At 43.0% G+C, this 19,450-nt stretch overlaps 1 protein-coding gene across 4 annotated transcripts; it reads left to right on the top strand.

Annotated features, from left to right (window-relative positions):
* The first annotated feature begins 117 nt into the window (after positions 1-117).
* Positions 118-15,852, top strand: kdr (kinase insert domain receptor (a type III receptor tyrosine kinase)). 4 transcript variants are annotated; one of them, XM_058073787.1, is made up of 30 exons: positions 118-337; positions 1,403-1,496; positions 1,569-1,771; positions 1,860-1,981; positions 2,872-3,037; positions 3,128-3,297; positions 3,402-3,585; positions 4,117-4,237; positions 5,486-5,652; positions 5,721-5,877; positions 7,013-7,133; positions 7,196-7,307; positions 7,380-7,724; positions 8,405-8,551; positions 8,626-8,757; positions 10,553-10,659; positions 10,991-11,126; positions 11,757-11,861; positions 12,042-12,155; positions 12,238-12,326; positions 12,388-12,544; positions 12,621-12,712; positions 12,783-12,905; positions 12,971-13,082; positions 13,279-13,378; positions 13,458-13,563; positions 13,806-13,939; positions 14,023-14,092; positions 15,147-15,220; positions 15,294-15,852. In XM_058073787.1, exons 1-30 carry the CDS (start codon positions 280-282, stop codon positions 15,514-15,516), a joined length of 4,041 nt encoding a protein of 1,346 aa, XP_057929770.1. In that variant the 5' UTR covers positions 118-279; the 3' UTR covers positions 15,517-15,852. The 4 variants fall into 4 exon arrangements, with proteins under 4 accessions (XP_057929770.1, XP_057929769.1, XP_057929768.1 ...); XM_058073786.1 differs by having other exon boundaries at positions 2,869-3,037; XM_058073785.1 differs by having other exon boundaries at positions 1,860-2,002.
* Positions 15,853-19,450: the final 3,598 nt, after the last annotated feature.

Here is a 19,450-nt window from a genome sequence, read left to right as displayed (position 1 = left end):
AGCCACCAGGCGGCAAATGGAGGTGTGGGATGGAGTAATGGGATGCTCCTCCCCCTGCAAGCTGTCCAGCTCTGGTGCTCCTCTCTGCCCTCCCAACCTCAGATCTGGATCCATGGAGACCTGCTTCACACACAGATGAGCGCTGTCCGCTGGCGTTCAACATTCAAAAGACGTTCAAAAGAAAAGTGGAATTGATGGATCTGTGTTGACTGTGCCGGATTGTTCTTACCGTAAAATTTTTTTTTTAAATTAATCTTTAATGTTTCTGTCTGTGGAATAATGGCTCAGGTGGTGTTTGTGGTTCCGCTGCTTGTTTTTGGTCTGGAACTTGTTGCCGGTAAGATGATCATCTGTCTTTGCATGTCTGCACTTTATATTGTGCCATCCTCAGATGGGATGATGACTTTCTATATTTAATCAAAGTTTGACAAAGTCATTATTGTGCTTGACAAAAATCAATCACACTTGAAACCATAAAAAAGACAACTATGACACAGCCGTTATAGTAAGGTTCTTTTGTGTTTTTGTACAACTTGTTTTTTTCCATTCAATGTTTGACCCAGTGGGAGGAGGGAATGGGGAGGGGGTCCGCCTGTATCCTCCGAAACAGGAACCCCACCTAGGCTGCACTATTGAGCCTGACCCAGCCCACCTCTTCCCGGCTTCCTGTTTTGACACAACCACAGCCATTTTGCTGCTGTACTGGGAACATTTGAAGAGAGCAAGTCACAAAAATCATAGCGCTAAACATCATCAGTTGAGACTTCTCCATCTTAACGAGACATTTTTGGACGATTGTATGCTTCCGATTTTGTGCCCTTTTCTTTGTTGAGCTAGGTGCTGAAGAATCCCATCGAACACCTTTGGTGTGACCTTGAACAGCAAAATCAGTCACCTCTGACCTCAAAATATATATACACTATATAGTGTATATGTACTTTCTCATATTTGCATAATTCCAGCAAATCCATGTTACATATTCCCAAGTGGTTGCCTTAACTGCCAAACCACCATTGCTGTATTTGAAGATGGGGTGTCCAAAGTGAGGGACGGCAGCCATTTGTGGCCTGCTGCTCATTCTTTCTACCGGCTTGTGGCATAATCTAGAAGTATCAGCATGCAGCATCTCTTCCGCTATCAGCACATCTTGACTTACTGTAAGTAAGTCAATAGAGCCAATAGTAGAGCCATAAGTTCATTATTGTAACTATATTAATGATACGGAGTGCATGAGAAAGCCAAAAGTAAAACATAAAAGTGTTTGACGACATTGTCATTCATGAACAAGCATTTTGACCTGGCACTAATTAGATTAGTTTTCCTAGATGTGTTTGGCGTGTTTCATGAGCAAAGTGTCCCTTGAGTCTTGGCGTTAATCCTCTCACATGTTCTTTCTCCAAAGCCACCGAGCTGCGCTTCATGCCCGACCCACCGATGCTGAACATCCATGGCGTCCACAGGATGAACAAATCTGACAATCTGGAGCTCACATGCAGGCACGTACACTGTTTGGCATCTGACGCCCCTGCAGCAAAGGTCAACTTCTAGATGTTTCTTCATTCCAACAGAGGTCGCCAGTACCTGAGGTGGTCCACTCCTCCTACCAGCGCTCGCTTATCCACCATCGACTGCAGCGGGTCAGGACTCTTTTGCACCATGCTGCGGATCTCTAACGCCACCGTCAATGAGACAGGGCAGTACCAGTGCTCCTATCGGGACCTCAAAGTGGAAAACGGCAAGACTTCAGTGGCCGTTTATGTGTTTGTTCACGGTATGGATGCTAGACGAGCTGAGGGGTTATTTTACAGAATGATGAATCAATACAGTAGACTACAGCATGTACTTTCTTCTGATTTCAGACCACAAGGCACCATTTGTTCCCTCGGAGAAGGAGTACGAGGTGGTGGTCATCCGTGAAGGCGAGCGAGTGGTCATCCCATGTCGAGGATCTCTGGAGAATCTGGATGTGACGCTTCATACTGTAAGAAACTTATTTTACAATGTAAGGAACTTGTTTCTTTTGTCCTTTAGATGAGTGTGCTGCTATGCCGCTTATCCTCACTGGGGTCGCGGGTATGCTGGAGCCTGTCTTCGGGCGAGAGGCAGGGTACAACCTGGACTGAACTCCGGTTTCCTCCCACATTCCGAAAACATGTCAGGTTAATTAGTGACTCCAAATTGTCCATCGTTATGAATGTGAGTGTGAATGGTTGTTTGCCTATATGTGCCCCGTGATTGGCTGGCGACTAGTCCAGGGTGTACCCTGCCTCTCGCCTGAAGACAGCTGGGATAGGCTCCAGCATACCTGTGACCCTAGTGAGGATAAGCGGCATAGAAAATGGATGGATGGCAATAATATAGAAAATAGTGTTTTACTGTTCAATATTATAAGCAAGTCATGATTTTTTCAAAATGTTAACTCAATAATAATCGACTTTGATGTGACTTGGATGTGAAAAAAAGATCACAAAATTGAGAGCTCCATTCTTTTCAAAGAAAATCAATATGTTAGGAAACTTCTAAAAATTATAACATTGATAAATGAACCTTTTTGACATTAAATCACTTCATTAAGTTACCGTACATAAAAACATACATTATATTACACTACATTGATGATGTTTGTGAAACAATGTTATGGTAGCATGCTAAGTTTCCACATCCTACTCTGCACTTACATCATTCTCTCAACACAATGGCTTGCTTTGAATACAGGAAGAAAAGCATTGGGTAATGTGATTTGATTTGAAGGCAAGAAACCATATCTGGGCATTAAATGTAGGGCATTAGAAGCAAAATATGGTATTATTCATTTGATCTTGTCTTTTCTGTCTCTCTCCAAAACTCTGCAAATCCCTTGTCTGTCAGAAGTATCCAGACAAAGAATTTCATCCTGATGGGAAAGATACCCTGTGGAACGCCAGGACCGGTTTCACCATTCCTAGTCACCTCATCAGCTACGCCGGTGTGGTGTCCTGCCAGACTCGCATTGGGAACGAGACCTTCAGGTCTCCCCTCTACATCGTTGCGGTGGTTGGTGAGTGAGTTGGGGGTAAAAACAAACGCAAGGGTCTAACTAAAGTTTTTTGGAGAACAATGCCTCTGTCTCCCCCTCCCTTTTCCGCAGGATACAAAATCTACGACCTCACCCTGACCCCCACTCGAGTCAAGCTGTGTGTTGGCGAGCGGCTGATGCTGAGTTGTACTGCGCACACTGAACTCAACGTTGGCATTGCATTCAACTGGACGCACACTGGTCTGACCTCCGACAGTACCACCGACACCCACACTCAACTGGTAATCAATCAATCATTCAATGGTCTCATAAATGCTTTATATATTGTATCTTGGATTGGACTACATCATCTATAAAATGGCGTCCTGTGTGTGCTTTTATATAGACCGCAGAGGGTGTTTCAGGGTCTGCCCACACCATAGCACACAAGAAGAAGCTGTGGAACTCACTGGAGCTGTCCAACACGCTCATCGTGGACAATGTGACAGTGGAGCACTCTGGCAAATACACATGCTCTGCCTCCAGTGGACAGATGGAGATAAGCACCTCGGCCTTCCTTGTTGTTTACGGTGTGTAAGCATGTTACAGTTTCAGTACAACAACATGGTTCGCCTACAAAAGCTTATATAGCTCCCCTATGTGTCAAAACAAATTGTTTTTCCTTTATAAATTCACTGCTCCCCAAATGCACCGTGCCTTTGGCACTGTGTAAGTACTGCATGTCAAAATGTTTGGATGCTAAAATATCCCTCATCTCCTCTTCTCAGTCTTAGCCCAGTCCTTCATTGACACTGGTTACTGAAGTTGTTTTTTTTGATCTAACTATTATAATACAATCGTGTATAAAACTGTAAAAAAAACAAAAAGCCCGAAAGAAGCACTATGGCTAACTGTGCTAACAGTAGGCTACCTGTACTGGCTAATTTGCTAAGTTAAGTTGTACTCAGAGGCAATGCAAAATTAAAATTTTGAGAATGTAATTTCTGTGTGAAGAAATGGGCCAAAGCAATCGAGAAAAAAATGCAAAAACATAACCACCATCTCGAAAAACCTTCTGATTTTGTGACCATTCCCATGTTTTTTTTTTTTTTTTTTTACAGAAAAACCTTTCATTGACATGAAAGAGCCGTGGACGAAGGTATGGGAGGTGAATTTGGGGGATCAGTCTTCAACAGTCATACCGGTCAAGTACTCAGCATACCCTGAACCCAGCTTTAAATGGTAATTTTTGTCTCCACTTTATTTTTGGTTTGAAACTGTACTAAAAAAATCCCTTAAGATATAAACTCACATTTCAGCGGGCATGTTATTATATTTTGTCAAGGGACATTACTATAGAATGGCTAGACTTTAGTTAGAGCTTGTACAACAATATAGAGTTACTTTTCACGGAAAATGAGTCAACACGCAGCCAAAATAGTTGGCAACAAGTGAGTAGCAAGATTATGGTATCTTCCCAACAGTCAAATATGGTGCAGGAGTGCTCCCAGCAGCGGGGCACTGTGGTTTGTTGTGGAGAAATTCCAGCATTCTGATGACGAGAATAATGACCTGCATGGCAGTTTTCCAATATGATAAGGATTCCACACACACCTCCAAGATGACAGGTGCCATGCTGAGGAAACTGAAGGTGATTGGGTTAGTGGAGTGGCCAAGTTTGTCTTCTCCAGGCCTGAACCCAATTCAACACCTGTGGGGGACGTGTCCCAAAAAGCGTAAGGTGTCTGACATCCTACAGCTACACTAGTGATGTCATCATGGAGGAGGGGAAGATAATTAATGGTGGTCACACTATTTCACACACAAATCATTTGTGTTATTTAGACAATAATGGCAGTTTGTTGACTCATTTTATAGTAAATCATTCATTCATTCATTCATTTTCTACCGCTTTTTCCTCACGAGGGTCGCGGGGGTGCTGGAGCCTATCCCAGCTGTCTTTGGGCGAGAGGCGGGATACACCCTGGACTGGTCGCCATATAAACAAACAACCATTCACACTCACATTCATACCTATGGGCAATTTGGAGTGGCCAATTAACCTAGCATGTTTTTGGAATGTGGGAGGAAACCGGAGTACCCGGAGAAAACCCACACATGCATGGGGAGATTATGTAAACTCCACACAGAGATGGCCGAGGGTGGAATTGAACCCTGGTCTCCTAGCTGTGAGGTCTGCGCGCTAGCCACTTGCCCGCCGTGCCGCCCTATAGTAAATCAATATCTATTAAATCAATATGTATACAAGGTGTACACTGACTGCTCCAAAGTATTTGTTGCTATAGTATTGAAAATGCTTGCTTAATTTTGTGGGTTGTACTCACGTTTGGGAGATGCTGTACATAATCCTCACAAATTGGGGGATGCTTAGTGACCTTTTAGTGTATTCAACATCTAATGACCTTGGGAAGTCGATCCTTGCCTGCTGGGTATGTTATACTGTAGGTGTTTATCCTCTTGTCTTTCCAGGTTAAAAAATAGCCTCCCGCTGAAGGATGACTACAGGATCAAGCAGAAAAGTGACGCTCTTATTTTCTATGGAGTCATAGACACAGACGCAGGAAACTACACCATGGTCCTCACCAACAAGATCACCAAAGAGGAGCACAGGAGATCTTTCCAACTTCTGGTCAATGGCATGTAATCGCCTCTAAAATCACAGTTAAATTACGGACCATGGCGATCATTCTGATTCCTTCTACAGTTCCTCCTCATATCATCGAGAAGGACATGGCAGTGGACACAGATGTGTACCTGTATGCAAGCAGCCCCACGCTAAGGTGCACCGCCCGGGGCTTCCCCACACCGGCACACATCCAGTGGCAGTGGATGTCCAAAGACGACTGTCCTGAGGCCTTCGTGTGAGTCACGATTGCACATTGTCAACAGGTTGTTTGTTCGGGAGAGGCTCTTTGTGCTGTTGACAAAACAAGGGTACAGACAATGAGGCTGAGGATATGACGTCACACTCAGTCCATTTTTAGGATATCAAGTCTATTTACTGACTTGGAACAGTGATAGTCTGCTACGAGTTATCAGATACATATGGTTACGCAATAGGCTCCTTCGGTATTCAGTCCATCTGCTTTGACCCAAGAAACTCCTTATCTTCTGTCTGCACATCTTGCAACTTCCTTTTGTCAGTCCTGCACTGAGTTTCCTGTTGTTCTCCATCTTTTTCTTTTTCTTCTGTTGAGTCCAATGTGCCTGATTTAGTTGAATTACCCTTTAATAAAATTGAGCATTGATAATCGTACGAACATGTATACATTCAACAATAATATATATATATATATATATTTTTTTTTTAAACAATTAAGAAAACAAAATAACCAACCACATAAGGACACTTAATATTATTGCTAATAATAATAATTCATACATTTTCTATACTGCTTGTACTGCTTGTAGGGGTATGCTGGCGCCTATCCCAGCTGACTTTTGGGCGAGATGCAGGGTACACGCTGGACTGGTTGCCAGTTTACAGATGAACTTATTTGAGCACTTAGCACAGCTTGCTGTTCTCTGTTTTCTCCAAAAAAAAATGCATGTTAGTTTAATTGGCGACTCCAAATTGTCCATAGGTCTGAATGTGAGTGTGAATGGTTGTTTGTCTATATGTGCCCTGTGATTGGCTGTACCCAGCCTTTCGCCCAAAGCCAGCTAGGATAGGCTGGGAAACGTTAGCAGCATTACACCACCAATTTCCAATAAACTTTGTAGAGATATGGATTGTGGGTCAAGAAAGAAACGTTTAAATCTTAGTGAGAATCTGTTACAATCCACTTACATTGGGTCCCGCCAGATCCAGCTGATGCAGCTGTGGTGTTGAGAAAAATGCAGTGTGTAATTTGTGAAGATTACCTACGTTACCTAGAGGACTGGAATGGAAGTATCATCTGGCATGTTGTGGTGTATCAAAGTCGGCCTTGGCGGAGGTCTGTGCTATAGTTGTTTTTGTTTGCACAAATATTCAACTTGCTTTTTGTGGATCAGACCTGGGCTGTCGAAGGCTGAGATCCCTTTACTGCACTGTAAAGCTTGGCAGGACATCAACAACAGCACTGCACACAACCCTGTGGAGCGCATCTCCACTGACATCGATCACAGCCAGAAGGTAAACTTTTCAAAAACAATAGCGCTGGACAGCATTCAGCTCATTTTTATTATTTTTAACAGAAAATTGTGAGCTCTTTGAAGATCCAGAAAGCAAAGGTCCAAGCGCTCTACCGATGCACAGCGACTAACAAAGTCGGAGAGGATTCACGCATAATTTTTTTCCATGTGACCCGTAAGTACGCTCATTACATTACTGGTGCTTCTGTGGACATCCCAATGTCATATTTACATTATGCACTCCCAGGGGGCCTTGAGCTGAGTGTGTCCCCATCCAATGACCCTTTGGAAGAGGACCATGTTGTCCTACGTTGCAAGGCGGACAGGCTGGTGTACAGAAACCTTGCCTGGTTCCGCGTCGCCAATGACTCGGAGTCGGAGCAGGCGCCGTCATTGCAGCCTTGCCGCTCGATGGCGCTGCAGCGTAAGATGCTGTCACATGCCGTGCTGTCTGGCGAGAGCGGCGCTAACCTGACCTTGGAGCTGCTGCTGCCTAATGCCTCCCGCCAGGACGAGGGCCTGTACGCCTGCCAGGTGGAAAACATCGAGACCAGGGAGAGAACCTGCCTACTGCGCCATCTGTCTCTCAGAGGTGGAATATTATTGTTATAATCATTTGGATTTACATTCATTTCTGGAATAATCAGCCATTATTTTGCTAATTTTAAGTAATAAGCTATGTAAGATAAGCCAGTGGAAGACAGGGCGTCCAAAGTGTGATTCGTAGGCCATTTTTTCTCTGCTGCTTATTTATCTGTTTTTTGTGGCTGCCTTTTTATGTGTCAGACATTGCTGACACAAATGTGAGTGTGAATGGTTGTTTGTCTATATAAGCTCTGTGATTGGCTGGCGACCAGTCCAGGTGTACCTTGCCTCTCGCGTGAAGACAGCTGGGATAGGCTCCAGCATGCCTGTGACCCTAAGCGGATAAGTGGTATAGAAAATGGATGGATGGATGGATGGATGGACATTGTTGACACAATTGATAAAAATGTGCCCTGCCTGCCTTGAAATGAGGTAGTAGACCCGCATCATTTGTTTGAAAAATAATAATAATAACATTTTAACACAATAGAATTGCATTGATTTAGCATAACTGTTTAAAATTATAATAATAACGACAATTTGAACTCATTACAACAACTGTATGTAATAAGTATTTCAATATTGCTTGTTTCCACAAGCCAAAATATCTAATAAACATGTTGTGTCAACAGTAAACAAATGTAGCACCTAAAAATATATTTATATCTTTTTTATTGTTTTTTCTAGGTCTTGAGGCTCCAAGGATCCTCAACAACTTAACAGACCAAAGAGTCAATGTGAGCGCCACCGTCACGCTCCTGTGTGACGCCACCGGGACCCCTGATCCGTTGGTGGTGTGGACCAAAAACAACCATACCGTGATGGAGGGCTCTGGTAGGACATGCAGTGTGAAATGAACTCAGATACTTTTGTTGTTTTGTAGCTTTAGACATCTTAACATATTTCAGGTGTGATTCTGAGCCGCCGCAGTCACGTTCTGACCATCCAGCGTGTGAAGAAGGAGGACGCCGGCTTGTACAGCTGCTCTGCTTGTAACAGCCGTGGATGTGACAGCCTGCAGGCTTTCTTGACGATTGAAGGTGAGTATGGAGATGAAAAAGGGATGGAAAATTCTCTAGAGATCCCTGACCACCAAGAAATACAATATGTGTGGTATGGCATGCCATGTCCATTAGAAATGGTCACTCTAAAATCCACTGATTTCCCTCCATTGTCACCTCCATTCTTGCTGGCTTAGTTGGTAGGATAGACCAATACAATTCTGGTGCAGATCCAAAACAAATGCAGGTTTAGGACCACTTGAAGCAAAAGCATTCACTTCAAAAAGATATGTTTTTGTTTATCTCCAGCATTCCAAAATTGTATTGTCTGTTTGTTGATATAAAAGAATATACTGCATCCCGCAAAAGTGAGTACACTTTTACATAGTACAAATTTCCCCACTGAGGGACGAATAAAGGCATATCTTAGTATATCATCTCAAGAAGAAATATCGTAAAAATGCAACTTGGATATACTTTAGGTATACAATCGTCTAAAGCAGGGGTCTCAAACTCAATTTACTAGGGGGCCATTGGAGCTCGGGTCTGGGTGAGACTGGGCTGCATCAGGTTTTCCAAAAAAAACAAAAAAAAACCGCATTCATTAAAAACAAAAAATTTAAAAAATGTCGCTTTGGTTCCAATTTTCTATTAGAAAAGCTCTGATAAAACATTCCACTGTTCTCAAATATCTTACTTTTTATTTTTCTACACAAAATACAATGAAAAATAAATAAACAAATCAAGAATAAAGAAAATCAATCAATCAGTAATAAATAAATAAATATAATAATAATAATAAAACGGCAAATAATAAAAACTTAAGAAACTATTTATAGTTGGTGGGTAGACAAATTATTTTTTTCAGATTAAAATTAACAAAGCATTATTAGAGCCCTGTAGACATGACAAAACACGACTATAGTCACATTTATACTCTTTTTATTTACAACATATTGCGCAACTGCAGGGTCTTGTGACACATGCTAACTCGCAAACTAGAGAGCTAGCGACGGTAGCCTTCAAGTTATTTCCTTTAAACTTAAATAGCCAAAAACTTACCACTTCCACACGGATAGGGAGGATAACTATTAACAGTTATTTAACCTTTAACATGAACATTAATCAAACGTAATAATTTTTTCTGGGTACATGATACCATACAGCATCCATATCAAACTTGCGCGGGCCGCACTAACATTAAACTTTCATATCAAGGCGGGGGCCTCAAACTAGTGTCCTGCGGGCCACATTTGGCCCACGGGTCGCGTGTTTGAGACCCCTGGTCTAAAGTATGTCCAAGTTTCATTTCAAAGTATTGTCCCCTTGAGAATATATAATGGAATAAAATGGTTGCTGAAATGTGATGGCCGTACTGAATTCACATTTGTCAGGTACTGTATTGTTATATTTGGCCTCAAGGCCTCACATCACTGTACGACACATTCCTATTTTTTTATATCAAAGATTTAAAAACAACTTCCTCACGACAGGAAACTGGCTCCGTTTGTGCACATCCCCCAGGAGTTTCTAAAGCCAAGACAATGGAAGAACTAGTGGGGAGTTGAGTGGTGTGTGTGTGTATGGAGTGGAGGGGTGGGGGGTGTGGGCTTGCTTCTGGTCTCCCGTCCAACAGGGCCACCAGAACACAAACAAACGGTCAAAGCGGGACCGACGGGAGCCTACGTGACCCTGTCCTTGCCAGGACGATGTAGACCCAGTTGGAGCGGGATCCCAAACCATTTGTTATGACCATAAAATATGCATGAAATATGACTTTACTTCATTTTTTTCCGAGTTCAATACATTTGAATGATTGTGGTTCTTTTTTCAGGTGCAGAAGAAAAGACCAACGTAGAGCTCATAGTTCCAATTGGCTCGGTGGTCATCGCCATGTTTTTCTGGCTGCTGATTGTCTTTGTCATCCGTGGCAGAAAAAGGGTAAGAACTTCCTCGTCTGTCCTCCTTCTGCCACGCTATTCCATTCTTTTTTCCCTCTGCTGCCACACACGTGGAGCTCACAGTAAATCCAACTACAACACACGCACAAAGACTATGACTGATTGGAAGTGACTGGTCTGGCTTTCATTGGCTCATCTCTTTTGTGTCCAAGAACAACGGGGTCACTTTCTGCTCCCATAAGTCACGTACACCCGCTGGACCCGATTTTGTTCCCTTTTTCCCTGTTGAACTGTAACACTGCTGCACTGTAATGAAGAGTAAAGGGCGGGAGTATCCAACTGACCACGTATGCAAATGTCTCCTGTTTCAGCCAACCGGTGGTGATTTTAAAACGGGCTACTTGTCCATGATCCTGGACTCAGAAGATGTGCCGATGGACGAGCAGTGTGAGAGGCTCACTTACGATGCCAACAAATGGGAGTTCCCTCGGGATAGGCTGAAGCTCGGTAAAGCTTGTGGACATTAATTTGGAAACACCCCATGTTTACAAAGTGCAGCACAGTGCAATATTGCTACACTGAGATTAATAACTCGGAGTTTGCATGTTCTCCCCGTGCATGCATGGGTTTTCTTCAGGTACTCTGGTTTCCTCCCACATTCCAAAAACATGCTAGGTTAATTGCCGACTCCAAATTGTCCATAGGTATGAATGTGAGTGTGAATGGTTGTTTGTCTATATGTGCCCTGTGATTGGCTGGCGACCAGTCCAGGGTGTGCCCCGGCTCTCGCCCAAAGACAGCTGGGATAGGCTCCAGCACCCGCGTGACCCTCGTGAGGATAACGGTAGAAAATGAATGAATGAATGAAATAAAATATATACATAAATATCATATACATTTCATAAACAGTGGTGATTTATTGGTATTTTCATCTATTTAACATTTATTATATGATATATGCATTGTTTATAATTACAAAATGAACAATTCAAATACTACTTCATTATGGCCGTCATCCATTTGACTGGAATGCTAAGGTACAATCATGTAAGCTCCAAGTACAATACTTGACTTCCCAGCAGTTTTGAATCAAAACAATATTCAAACAATAAATGACATATGTATTCTTTGACAAAGGTGAACCTTTGGGCCGAGGGGCGTTTGGCCAGGTTGTGGAAGCTGCTGCCTTCGGTATTGAGAAAGCCACCACCTGTACAACTGTGGCAGTCAAGATGCTTAAAGGTGAAGTATCAGATCTTTTATACTAATCTCTTTACTCAGGATGTTCCAATCAGGGTTTTATGCTGCCGATGCCGATCCCGATAATCCACGAGTGAAATTGTCCAACACCGATCACATACATGTGTTGTAAATGTTCACATACAACATCCATCAACATGTTGCTCTCTAATTGTGTGTCAGAGGGAGCCACGTCCAGCGAGTACCGAGCCTTGATGTCGGAACTAAAAATTCTCATCCATATCGGGCACCATCTCAATGTGGTTAACCTGCTGGGAGCCTGCACTAAACCTGGAGGTACGGCACGGCACATCCTTCAAACATCATGCCATCTATATATACCTCCAATGTATCTGCTATTTGACTATTCTCTCCTCAGGCCCTCTGATGGTGATTGTAGAATACTGCAAACATGGAAACCTCTCCAGCTACCTGAAGAGCAAGCGTGGAGAATACAGTCCATACAAGGTGAAAAAGAGTTGACCTCACACAAGATAGTGTAGAAGATACTCATTTCTGTAGTCTACAGAGGAAGAGAATGGACAGTCAGAGATGGACATCTGCAGAGGAACATGTAACTGACGGCGATCTTGGTCTGGGCAAGATCGCCCAGTTGGACATCTGTACGGGAACGGCCGTCTGCTCCAGAAGTGAAGATTCAGGCAGCACAGTGAATCCTCAGGATGGTATGGAAGACTACTTGTCTTTCTTTCATGTTCCTCAGTCCTAAAATGTCCTAAATGTCCTAAATGTGGCTTTCAGAGAGCTCAGATGATGACCACCTGACCATGGAGGACCTGATCTGCTACAGCTTCCAGGTGGCCAAAGGCATGGAGTTCCTCTCCTCTCGCAAGGTGAAATATGTCAACTTCTATGCACCTGCACATTGATTTTCTCCAAGCTAACGACCTTCTCTGTCTTCAGTGCATCCACAGAGACCTGGCAGCCAGAAACATCCTGCTTTCAGAAAACAACGTGGTGAAGATCTGTGACTTTGGCCTGGCGAGGGACGTCTACAAAGACCCCGACTATGTCCGCAAGGGAGATGTGAGTTTGATTGCTCTTGATTTTAAACAAATGAAACTGGCATCTTCATGGTTCTCTTAATGCAGGCACGTCTACCTTTGAAGTGGATGGCTCCTGAGACCATCTTTGATAGAGTCTACACCACACAAAGTGACGTGTGGTCATTTGGGGTCCTTCTCTGGGAGATCTTCTCCTTGGGTAAGTAAATCTTTTTTGTTTTATCTCTGGTTCTATGGCTATCATTACAGTTTTTCTGTTGAGCATTACTTGTACCCTTCTATCGTGCCATCATTAACAAAAAAGCCAAATAAGATACACTTACAGGGTTAATCCATCTCCACTTTGGAGGCACGTTTCTGATAGTCCTACAATAAAGCTTCTGTCCTGTCTCCAGGAGCTTCTCCTTATCCTGGGGTCTGCATCGACGAGTCCTTTTGCAGAAGACTTAAAGAAGGAACCAGGATGAGACCTCCAGAGTACGCCACCTCTGAGATGTGAGTGACGAGTAGATCACAGGATCCAAATCAAAACACTGTACACATTCATTGTCTGATAAACCACTGGGGTTGGTAGATACCAGACCATGTTGGACTGCTGGCTGGATCATCCCACAGACAGGCCCACCTTTGCAGAACTGGTGGAACATCTGGGAAACCTGCTGCAGGCCAGTGCTCGTCAGGTGAGTTACCAACTGAACACTCATTTTATATTATGGTGGGAATATAAATGACAACAAAAATGTCTCAAATTGAGGGAAAACGACAAGGAATAATTGAATGGCAGCCTAAAATGCAGGTTGAAATATCACAACATATCATAGCAATCTACAGATACAATACATACTGTATATACCCCTAAAGCGTGGTTGCTCGTTTGTGGAGAGCCTTGAGCATTGAAACATAAGGTGTTGTCCACCTGCAGGATGGGAAGGACTACATCCCTCTGACTGCAGGAAGTGATGTGGCGTCCACTCCAGTCACCTCCCACCCCAGAAGACCTCAAAGTGGAGAGACCCTGGATGGTCAACTTCACTACAACAACACTCTGACTCTGGGGTAGGCGCATTCTATGCCACATGTTCAATTTCCTCACAGGCTCTCCACTGATGAAACGTATTGTACATATGTTGTCTGTGCAGGCAGAGCGAGCGGTGCCGACTCAGCGTGAAGACTTTTGATGACATCCCCTTGGAGCACAGCAGTGTAATGGTGAGGAACATTATTCTTTGCTAACAGCACATTTCCAAAATAAATTATTTATTAAGAAATAGGGTCGAAAATTCCACAAACAAAGTTGGAGAATTGCAATAAAACTGTTATGGGAAGTCAAAAACCTAATCGCAACAACAATACTCGTCAAAGATCTTCTATATGACAGGGGCATGGCCACTCCCTTAGTTAGAGATAAGGTGAGAGAAGCACTGTCTTCTGGGAGAAGCTCGGCGTAGAACCACTGCTCCTCCTCATTGAGAGGCGCTAGATGAGGTGCCTGTGGCATCTGGTCAGGATGCCCCTGGACGCCTTTCTGAGGAGGTGTTCAGGGCACGTCCGACTGGTAGGAGAGTGGGGGGGATCCAGGACAGGTTGGCGAGACTATGTCTCTCAATTGTCCTGGGAATCAACTGGGAGAAGCTGGACAAAGTAGTCAGAGGGAAGTCTGGGCTTCCCTGCTTAGGCTGCTACCCATACGACCCGGATGGATGGATGGGCCCAATGTCTTTGAATGCACCTTGTCTGCATATTTGCTTGCTACGCCGCCACAATATTCCTGCCTAGGAACTCTCTTTAAACAAAATATATCTGAGAAGTTTGAGTTGAAAGATCTGTGCAATTTTGGTGGCTGCTTGTCTTTGAGGGGTGATGGTGGGTCCTGCAGCCAAACCAGTTGACAAACACTGCTCTAGATAACAGGATATAACAGTAGCAAAATGATTGGAATTCACAGTAAAAATGCTAGTGAAAAATGCTTTTGCTGCAACATAAGCCCTTGTCAAAGATCTTCAATGTGATGGGAGGGCTGTGCTCTTTTCAAGGACAGGACCTACAGCAGGCAAAGATATGGAAAGTATCAACACAGCCCTTCAATCCTTTCATTTTTTAAGTTAAACACATTACACAAAGAACTACTCTGGTGTTTTTGAAGCTTTACAGCAAAAACGCTAGTCAAAGATCTTTTATATGACAGGGCGCTCCTCTGTTTTCAAGGAGTTATGGCAAAAATGCAAATGAAATATCTGTCAAGAAAGCCATTTTCTTCCCCCAGGAAGGTCACATGGACTGTTCTCCAGAGGATGTAAAAGGTTTAAGTTCACAGCAGATAACCACGCCCAACTTGAGGTGAGCACCAGCATGATATTTTGTGGCAACATTTTATAGTTTGTAATCTTTCCGACTCGATTCCCCTTGTCAGTCAGCTACTGCGCTGCAAGAGCAAGGAGTCGCTGGCATCTGAGTCGTCCAATCAGACGAGCGGCTACCAGTCAGGCTACCACTCGGACGACGCCGAAGCGCCCGTCTACGCCAACGAAGAGGCCATCATGAAGCACAACATGCTGAAGAAGCCTCCTCCTCCTCCCGCTCCTCTCGCCGACAAGTTCAACGCTGACATTCGCTACAGCACGCCGCCGGTGTGACCTTTGACAGCCACATTTGCCCACTCTGTACAGTATCATGTGATAGGAACAATGAGTAGAGCTGCGTTGTTGACAGCATTTGACGTCACACGAGAAGCTTGTAAATGCTATCGTGTTTACACAGCCGCCTGAATGGAGGACACGCCCACGTCCTGAGCCACGGTCCATCTACTTCCTGTGTGGCAGGAAATGCATTTTTAGAAACGTGCGTCAGCCCTCTTTCTCCTCTCTTCTCGTATGGAGGCAGTTCTCTCTTTATTTAAAGTGTGTACAGTTGCTTACTCATAACGATATGCAGTATGACCAATAAATGAACTAGTTTTATAAAACATAGAATACTTTTCAATTGCAGTTTATTAACAACAATATGCTAAGAATGAGCGTTGACGCGTCTGGTTTGTTGTTTATGTTAGCATTAGTGATCCATCTTGAGTGGCCGATGAGTGATGATGCATGAAAGCACCGTGTTTTGTCTGCAGTCAGCAACTACAAACTAATTATAGCGAGTGGTTAACAGGCTTCCACATGTACAGTACTAATTGCGACAACAATGGAGTATTATTGACACAAAACAACACGGAGTTACCAAAAAAGGGGAGGGGGGCATGAAGTTACAAGAATAATGTCAAATTACAGTGAAAAAACTGAACTTTATGATAATTTACAAAATTATTAAGAAAATTACAAAAAAGGGAATATGACGAGGACTATTTATGGAGTATAGGATAATTTATTAGGAGAATAAAGCCATAAGATTCTGAAAAAGGAAAGTTGTAATTCTAATACTCATGCTGTACTACATATTTTACTCTCCACAAAAAAGGCTAAATCGGGGCCTGTAATTTGAATGAATGTGTTTTTTGGCGTTCGAGGACACGACATCCTTCATTGAAGTCCGCACAGTCACAGTGCCCTCTGTTGCACAAAAGATGCAATCACCTACAGTAAATTGCTACTTATTTGACATATGGACAAACAGGTCCTTTGTCGAGAAATGAGGTATGAGGCGTCAGTAGTGCAGTGCCTCACTACAGCCAGCAGATGGTGGAGTCGTTAAACTATGGAAAGTCGATTGACTTGATCCGCTTGCAAAATGAAGTTGTATCCGTGTACTTTTTGGCGCTATGTATTTTGTCTGTGTGTGTGTGCCTGTCTGACTTACTTCTACTATTACAACCATTACTTCCGCCTCAAATAGCAACCCGTATTTGTAAAAAACCGGGTACACTGAACGCATCAGTAAAGTACAGTAATAGGTTGTAGCTGTGTTCCTTGTTTACACTCAGCATTTTGAAGTGCATAAGTGTGTCCACACTGAGAAGTATGATAAATCTGTCAGTATCTGTAATCACGGAGTGGACATAATATAGACATTAAAGTGTGACGGAGGTATTACAGTTGAGACGCAGCGTAGCAATAGACATGCTAACCAAGCAACAACAATAGAGGACAATGATTGCCTCCTGTATTTACTCTTAAGGTACAGTAAGGAGCTTATTCTATTTATTTATTCATTTTATTTTTATTCCAGAGGAGACTGAGGACTGCAAAGTGGACATTGTGTAGCAATGTTACAAAATTGTGAAAATTGTAAAATCAGGTCTGTGATTATTTGTGGCTATTTTGTCTACTACAAAAGTTAAAATAATAAACCGTCCTTCAGAATAACAACATAGAATGGACTCTTCAAATAATTGGGGTGGCATTTATTGCAAAGGTGTGCCTCAAAAGACAAGACAACAACCAGTGGAACAAAAAATAACCAGAACCAGAAATGGAACTCAAAAAGGCCTGGTGGCTCAGTACAATATGAGTAATGCAGTTCATTTAATACACATGGCTATAATGACTACCCTTTCTGTAAATATTGAGAGTATGACCCTGGAAGTGATGAATTCACGTTACATTATTTCCCATGGGAAACATTGTTATGGACTTTGTTTTGAAGATTCAACCCTGCAAAACGTACCCCGAAGGGAAATGGCTAGACCTTTTCCAAGGCTGCAAAAGTTCAGGTGTGATACCAAGTTGTAAAAGTCAAGTGTCAGGATTCCAAAAGCCCCTACTTAGAACGTTAAGACAGATGATTGCCTTGCAAAAAAAAAAAAAAAAGAAATTCCACTCACCTGTTGGATCACATCACTGACATATCTACACACACACACATTGACACACACACCTCCAGTTGACAGAGGTCTTGTTATAAGCCGTCAGATTGAGGCATGCCACTTGGAGATAACAAATAGATGCTGCCTCCGTCGGTGTCAGCTCACAAATCAGCACCTAATCCAGGAAAGTGATCCGTCTATCAACACTTGATAGTCATGGGGCAGGGTTATCCCTTTTGAGTTTACGAATTTACAGGCACAGACAGATTTGATCTATATGTTTGTTGCAGGCAACCTTATCTCATCTTGTCATGCTAGTACAAGCTTGTCACTCAGTCAAGCTATGCTAATAGTTTCCTGTTATTATTGCATCAAAAGTGTGTGTGAATCTCTTTTCCAACTAAGCTCACCGCTGTGGTGATTAATCCAACAACAACGCAGCATGACGGGTACAGTTAATTGGAGTTGTTTGGTTAATCTCAGTTTCCCCCACAAAAAATCCAGTACTGAGGTATAGGGTGCTGTTGACTTGAGCGGGGAGGAAATTTGGGAGTCCTGCTGGAGTCTAGCCCCTGGGCAAAGACTATGTGGGACAGGGGTGTCAAAACATTTTCCGACAAGGAAAAATGAAAAGGACCTTTTTGATATTCTGCACATTTGTATTTTTAAGAATATTTCAGTGTAGGTCAAGATATACGTGTAAGCGTAGTTGTCCCTCGCTGCTCCGCGGTTGGAATTATGTACATGGCTTCACTTTATCGCTGTGTTTTACAAATATTAATAAATCATGCAGTTGAATACGGATGGATGGATGGATGGATAGTCTGACAGGGGGAAGTAGTCTGACAACTCAATGTTGACAGGGACACGTCTTCTCATATTTGTGGCTGAATGCTTGACAGGGTGGAGGGGTTCTGGTGGGGGGGAATCGTCTTGACAGGGAAAAGATCATAATCCTTCAGGGCCAATGCAGTAAAGCTGTTTCGACACGCCGCACTGGGTGATGATGGCATTAAGCGTTACTGCTACTGGACCGTACCTGGACGTCCTTACTTTGCATATTGTCTGAAGATAATAATGCTGCCTTCCCATTGAAACTGTCAGAGAGTTATCAATTTAATGACGAGAGGAACATGCCTAAAAGTTTGGGTAATTTGGGGAGAATCTGCCACCAAAGTTGTACGAGGCAGACGTTTCGCACAAAAACTGGGGGACCAGTCCGGGGTGTACCCCGCCTCTCAACCAAAGTCAGCTGTTATAGTGATAGTGAAAACAAGGGACGTAGAAAATGGATGGATGTATGACTTTATTAAAGGGGAGCGGTTAACTTCTTTTTACACTTGCACAATAACCAATAATTTAAAAAAAAGTTGACTTAAAACATCACCTCTATTTGATTTACATGAATTCCTAATTTATGCAGATAAGATCATTTTGAAATATTGATGGCCCTAGATAGAAAGTTAAAGTCTTTATACTAGGATTTTTCTAGTTGATTAAGCTGTTCATGTGTGTAAAAGGAGTATCTTTGACCTCTTCAGTTGGCGGAGACGGATCATTGAGGCGGAACGCAGCTCTCACGGAGAGCACATCCATCACACAACAGACTATCCTAGTCCCCTGTATTATTGTTTGTGGCAGCAAGTGGGCAGAACTCACCTGTCCGTCCGTCACTGTGGCCTAAGGCTGGAGGCAGCCATGATGGCTGTCCCCACTTCCCTTTTCAAAGACACTTTCAGCACTATTATCAACAGTTATTGTCTTGTACTATGTACAATTAAGTGGGTTTGAAGACATGTTTAAATATGCTTTATGAATTACCTTTG

The sequence above is a fragment of the Doryrhamphus excisus genome, chromosome 5, assembly GCF_030265055.1.
Source record: "Doryrhamphus excisus isolate RoL2022-K1 chromosome 5, RoL_Dexc_1.0, whole genome shotgun sequence".
In the NCBI taxonomy this organism is placed as follows: Eukaryota; Metazoa; Chordata; class Actinopteri; order Syngnathiformes; family Syngnathidae; genus Doryrhamphus; species Doryrhamphus excisus.
Note: the sequence above shows the minus strand (reverse complement) of the source record. Positions and strands in the feature narration are given on the sequence as shown.